The 6,607-nt window shown below is 38.5% G+C and overlaps 1 protein-coding gene across 1 annotated transcript; it reads right to left on the bottom strand.

The window, feature by feature from the left end:
* Positions 1-558: 558 nt before the first annotated feature.
* C2H9orf152 (chromosome 2 C9orf152 homolog) lies at positions 559-6,607 on the bottom strand. The gene is made up of 2 exons (XM_040549565.1): positions 5,763-6,607; positions 559-1,679 (listed from the first exon to the last, which is right to left on the bottom strand). Exons 1-2 carry the CDS (start codon positions 5,989-5,991, stop codon positions 1,108-1,110), a joined length of 801 nt encoding a protein of 266 aa, XP_040405499.1. The 5' UTR covers positions 5,992-6,607; the 3' UTR covers positions 559-1,107.

The following is a 6,607-nucleotide window of genomic DNA, read 5'->3' as shown; positions in this document are numbered from 1 at the left end:
AAGAGCCAGTGGCTGCCAGGGGTATAGTTCAAAATCAGTCCTCATGAAAGAAGGAGGCATCTCAAGTCTTCAGTTTTCCTGAAATCTACATTTGACAAAGAGACCTGTCCTAACACTTGCCTCCAGAAGTGGGTGATATGTAGCATGTGGTTTTTGTCATTGGAAAGCACCTGGGACAGAGTCTCCTTTGATAAAGGTCTTGCAGGAAGGGGAGACCAGAAATAATTTCCTTTAAAAAAAAAAAAGGCATGGATTTGTGGTATGGTTGTGCCACTGTTGCAGTTATCCATAAGAAGTTGTTTTGCTGCAGTTATATTTGTGTAGGTGAAATGGTTATATTCCCTTTGAGTGCATACAGCTGTAGCAGCAGCAAGGTGCGTTATATTTCTGGTCAGGAAGGTACGTTGCTATAGGGTATTGGGGAATTAAATAACTATTTCAGAGTTTTGTTTTTTTTAATGAAATTCTGGGGTGGAATGGAAGCAGCAGTATGTTTTTATAGGATTTATATGTAGGGAACAGGTGCCATTTACTATATCCCATTAAAACAACAATAGAAATGAGCAAAGGTTTTATTCATTGAATTTAAAAATACATTGGAAAGTATCATGAATATCTTTTCAACATTCCAAAAGGAAAGATAATTATCAAATCATGTTTACTGTATGAATCACCTTCAATACTGCTTCATTACTTATTTGTCTAGTCAAATTGTACCGCATTGAAATTTAGCCAAGTTGCTTCATTAGCAGTTTTGCTAATCTTTGCTCTAGCTCTTTCAGGTATTTCAAATGCTGTTGTGATAAAATTTTAGTTTCTAAAACAAGTAACCTGAAAATAGAGAAGGAAACAAACAAACAGAAGATTGCTCCTATATCTGGAATAGCAGCCAAAGTGAGTTTCTGTTGCAGTCCAGGATCTTCGTTACAAAATCTCACTTTATATTGGGCTGTAAAGCAACAGATTACTTAGAGAAGATCTTCCTTGAGTAATACAAGTATTAGGCTTTCAGGAGGTTGATCAGGGCAACTAGGAAGACTGTTTTGCTGTTTTAAGTTTACCTCTTTTTTTTTTTTTTGACTAAATTTTAGGTGTTACTGAAGATCTTCATCGTGAGACATACAACCCAAGCCTCCTTGCTGCTTCGGAAATTCTGGGTGCTTTCTTATTGGGGAAAGGGTAAAAGTCTAGTTTGTGGCAAGCTGGCGTGCATTTTGTAGAGGAAATGTATTGCTGCATCCAAACTGCCGAAGCGGCTGATTTCAGAGGAGGCTTTTGGCAGCTTTCTGAAACGTTGCTGCCGTTCTCTTTGCTGAAACCGTTCGACATGCTCGAACTTCCCAGCTGACTGAGCACGGATAGTTCACTCGCACCTTCTAATTCCTGGTGCTGCAGTGGGCCGTTTTCCTTTGAAATCAGTCTCCGGTTGTCAAAACTGCATGGTCCGTTCCTGCAGCGGGAAGGATCCCAGGGAACTTCTTGACAAGGGGCTTGTGCCAGGCGGTGAATTCCCAGGTGAGTGCGCCATGGTGAGTTGTCTTGCACGTTGCCATTGCTGGTCACCTCCAGTCTGACCTTTCTGACGGGAACATGTTCTGTAAATGACTTCGATTTTCTAACTTTTTTATTAATTAAAACAGTGCTGACCATCGATTCTGGGAGAACAGATTCCTGTGTACCTGCAAGAGAATTGCATGTATGCAATTTATTATTGTGGCAGAAATTAAGGGTCTAGTTTCTGTAGCATACGCTACTCTGTTAAAGCTCTTCAGCTGCGTTTATCAGTACTCTTTCCATCTTTGACTGAGAGTAGTACAAGTTCGTTTGATGCCAGATTACGGAGTAGAAGTATTTCACGTTCAGTTTTGAGGACATAAATGCTATGATAGGATCGGTCAAAAGATAATGGAGATTTATCAAGTCAATATTGATCTAAGCGCTACTCTAAGACTCATTAACAGCACAGATTGAGAATTGACTTTTAGTAATTAACTGCTTGTAAGCAAAAATTCTTAAGGTGAACAGGGGCTTGCTCAGTGTGTTGATAGGTACTGTGATGTGAGAGAGAAAAATGTTTAATTTGATACTGCTTGAGGCTTGTATTCACAACCTAAAAATAATCTGAAATTTTCTTCTTTTTCTGAACAAGGGATTATTAGCACATAGGTGTGTATTTTATTTTTTAATTACATTGTTTTCCATCTCTATGGCTTAATTTCTCATGCAGTATGAAAGTTACTGTTAGAAATGTATAAGATATTAAGGATAGAAATGCTAATGCTACCTTAATTACATGCAGCAGCCATCAGATTCCTGAACATGACTGGCCTGTGCCTTGAAAATGAATAGAAGCTGAACCATTATACTAAAGATAAGCAAACAGCACTGTTGTCATTGTAAGTGCTAATGAAATACACTTCAGTTACTATAAATATAGTTTAAAGTAGGAGTAGGAGTAAGAGAATGCTGACCTTATTCACAGTGTTGAGTTACAGGAACTGTGTCTGTTGCAAAATGAATTATAAAGCATATTGAAGTGAAAAAAGCAGAGTGGTGAGTGTATTTTGAAACAGGAGAGCTGAAGAGCTGTTCAAAAGAATTGTCACCTTGAATTTGAAACGAAGCTAGTTTGAATAGGATCTTGCCTTAAAAAATGCATGCGCACACAAAAAACCTTATAGCTGCCTTTCATACCGTTTTACAAGGACCTATTTGAAGATGTCAGACCCAGTTGATATACTGGCAGTAAATGGCCCTGTACAACAGGGCTTCAGCTGAGGAGGGGCTTCCGTCACTGTCTTTGGCTCCCACTGCTCAAGCAGTGACATCGGCACAGTTTCATAGAATTTTTTCTGCTCCCTCAGCTGGCCGAGTAAGGTTGATCCAATACGAGCTGCTTTGGTGGCTCTTGGCAGTGAGAACCACGTGAGCCCACGTCTTCCCTTCTCCTGCAGTGCCACCAGGAGAGAAGAGATGAAAGGACACGCAGAGTAGGGTATGGATGTGTCTCTGCACATGTCTATACCGTGAAATATGCTCACAGAATTTCCTAGGGTGAAACCATTCTTAGAGATAAGATCACACAGTGTTCTCTCGTGGAACAGTGAGAATCAACGTTACAACTGGACTTTTCCCAGGAAATAAAGCTCAGCTTGGGGGCTGCAAAAAGTTCACTTGCAAAGGAGATCCTTCTAAAGTCTGCAGAAGAGCACAGTGTAGCACCAGCCTACAAAGCTGGGTTTGTTCTTCACATGTGAGAGAAAAGGCGAGAGAAAGGAGGAATGGAGAGACTGAAGGGATGCAGCTTTGCGCATTTTTAGTGGATATAACTACACTCCTGGATGAACTGGCATTGATAGGCAACATCAGGTTTTATCTCAAACCATTTGAACTGGTCATTGGAAGAATTCCAGGCTGGCTCGAGCTGATCAGAGAGTTCAGGGTAATGCATCAGTCCAAGTCAAATAGCCTGAACTGGTTTTCGGTTCAGGTTTGATTTGATTCCTTGGCTACAGGAGTGGCACACAAAATTGAGCAATGAGCTCTGATAGGAATGTTGCAGTTCTCTGTTGAATTAACAAACATTCAGCACTCTGAACTTCTAAAGAAAGCTTGAATCAGATCTTTGGTCATTTGAAAAGATGGATTATTTTTTAAATTGCACATAATAGCCTTGTTGCAGGGTTGTCTACCTTGTGGCCTTTTCCATGTGCTGTCATCATAGGTGCTTTTACGGTTGTGAAGTAACAAAAGTTGATCTTGCTTCAAGTTAGCTTGGGAAATTCTTGGAGGAGATTTCTGCAGCCAGAGGCCCACTGTTTACTCTGTTGCCACTGCGTGCTCTGAATGCTATTTTAATTCCTACAGTAAACACTGCTTTTCTGCTTTGCAGCCAATGAATAATGAATGCACTGCTGTATCATCCCCTACCTGGGGAGTTTCAAGTCTTGTCAGCTTTTTTTTCTCAAATAATCAGGAACAGGCAGAAGTGCGAATGTGGCTGTGTGTTTTGGGGAAGGAACAGAAGAAAGTTGTTTTCAGGTGGCATATCAGTTAGTAACTCACATTACTTCTGAACAGCTCTGTTCAAGCTTGTAACTGAAGGAGCAGAGGGCAATATGCTGCCTCGATGTGTGCTGTTTGTTGCTGCTTGACATGCTCTTGGAAACCGATGCATGTAACAGCTTCAAAGTGCTGGGCTATGTAATAGGTTTTTCCAAATTCCAAACCATAGGAATGTTTAAGATTACCTTTCAGGACACAGAGAACTCAGCATAACAACAACAACAATCAGCTGCTTCTAACAGCAACATTAATCCTTTCCTCATGGCCTGCTTAAAAGTTCAATGCAGAGGGTTGTGTTTTTGTGAATGTTTTGAGTTATGTGTATATACATGAAAACATGTATGTGAACTTCTAAATTTTAAACTTCTTAGAAACCGTACAGCCCTGCTTTATCTTTCTTTAATCTTCTATTGCTGTACTGGAAAAAAAAATTTAAAAAATTGGCTACATTCGTTATATGTGAAGTTTCGTCTGAATTTCACCTAAATACAGACCTCTGCTTCCTTTCTTTACCTGGTTTATGTTGTTGCAATAGTTGACTAGATGGCCTGTTCTGTCCTCAAGTTAGTTGCCTTCTCATACCTGATAAAAATAACCCTGTATATTCATATCCTTTTCTTCCTCACAGAGGCTTAAATTCTTTTAACATTACAATTTCTAGACATTTGAATGAAATGATACTGAAGAAGTTAATCTGTTTTATGGCTCATTATGTGTTTTTTTTTTCAATTGTTTTGATGATACGGTCTGGCCGCAAAAATCAAGAACTGCTGAAAAATGTAGAGTAAAATGTAAAGAATGAAATAGCCTAAGTTCTGCATTTGTTGAGCTAAATACTTATATTGGAGGTGAAGGAAGCAGGTTTTGCATATTATTATTACATTCATTCATTATTACATAATATTACATTCAAAGACAACTTCATTAATGGACTTAGTATTCTTAATATCACTTTAACTTAGAAATTGAATGAAAATATATCAGAGCAATATTGTAAGGAGTAGTCTAACTAAAAACTTCAAAGTAGTTAAATATTTGTTTTGTAAAAGCTGTCTGACATAGCAGGTAGATGATTGATACTTCATTACTTTTTAAAACATATTTTCTGAGCTATGTGCAGTGAAAATGCTTTCAAAAACCTTTTCTTCAAAGACTGTATCTTAGTTACCCACTATGACTTAGTGGATTTTTTTTTTAAATCAAAAGCCCAGCTTATGGCTGATATTTGGTATTGCTTCTTGTAGTCTTGTAAAAGGTATTTCTCTACGTAGGTAAAGAAGAAGAGAAAAAGAGAGAGAAGCCCAGCATTGATTGTTCTGAAGGAAGCATTCAAGAGAGCAGAAATGTTGCCGAGTACATTGCACAAAGAAACTGATGATAGATGTGAAGTACGTGGCTCCTGTGAGAGTAAGCATCAGTATTAAGAACTTTACTTTCCTGACTTAAAATCTGTAAAACCTTATGCCAAATACGTTCATCTGTTTCACATTCATGTTAGTGTTTCACTGCTGTGAAACTAATTTAGTTTAAGACTGCCTTTTAGTGAAATGAATTAAAAAAAAAAAACAAACAATGAAATGACAGAAAAGGAATTCACTTTGTACCTCTCTTGAAATGAAAAGAACAAAGTTATTCAATATTTAAAGTAAAAGTTTTTACATCTACATTTACATCGTTTCCTATAAATCTAAGCATACCTGTTTTAAATATAATAATGTGTGACTGCAGCTTTTGCTTCTGTTTTATATGGTCATACTTCTCCTCAAGTAAGCTTACATCCATCTTGGTTGGCTGCTTATCACAATCTGAAGCTTGTTGCTCTGAGGTATGAGTCACTGAAAAAATACCAGTTATGTATTTGTAAGCCTTTACCATCTGTTCCCACAAGGAAGAAAAACTCATGCAAAAGCAGACCACTTCCTTCATTGTGCTGGCAGAAAAAGCAAATCAAATATGAAGCATCTGAAATCTTCCTAAATGAAGAGGTAACTCTCTTCTGAGTATGGTGATTTCTTTCAGAAGTTGTGCTGTCTTCTCTGAAGTCGTGGATTTCCGTCAGCTTGTTCTTGTGCAGCGTGTCTTGAGCTCCTGCATACAGAGTTCATGATTATAACCGGATAGTTGGATTTAATGTTGACTTAAGGTTGTGAGCGCGTGAGGCTTTGCCAAAAAAAACAGTGAAATACAAAACCTCATTGAACACAGTCAGGTGCAAAGAGGGCCGGATAATACTGGTTTATGTAGTAATGTTAATTCTTAAAGGGGTGCTGTCGTGGTGACCTGCCCATGACAGTAATTCCATCAGGCAAAAAAATCTTTCTTCAGGTTTCTTTCTGTATTTTGAGCCTTTTTCCCCTCTACTCTCGCCTCCTTAATTTTCATCCAGCTTCATTCTTGTTGCAGCTTTTTTGGGCAACAGGATGGGGACTGGACTGAGAACCTTAATAACAACCTTGTTCTTATTGCTCCCTTTTCAGAATGTGTTTGAAGTATTCCCTGGTGCAAAGCCAAAACAGCGTGTGCCAACAACACTTGAAACTGG

This window comes from Cygnus olor, chromosome 2 (assembly GCF_009769625.2).
Source record: "Cygnus olor isolate bCygOlo1 chromosome 2, bCygOlo1.pri.v2, whole genome shotgun sequence".
NCBI classification, from domain to species: domain Eukaryota; kingdom Metazoa; phylum Chordata; class Aves; order Anseriformes; family Anatidae; genus Cygnus; species Cygnus olor.
Note: the sequence above shows the minus strand (reverse complement) of the source record. Positions and strands in the feature narration are given on the sequence as shown.

Coding starts and splice junctions, on each gene's coding strand:
- C2H9orf152 (XM_040549565.1), bottom strand. CDS start 5,991: ATGAAGGAAGTGGTCTGCTTTTGCATGAGTTTTTCTTCCTTGTGGGAA. Junction 1,680..5,762: donor CATTATTATATTTAAAACAG/GTATGCTTAGAT, acceptor ATTCTCTTGCAG/GTACACAGGAATCTGTTCTC.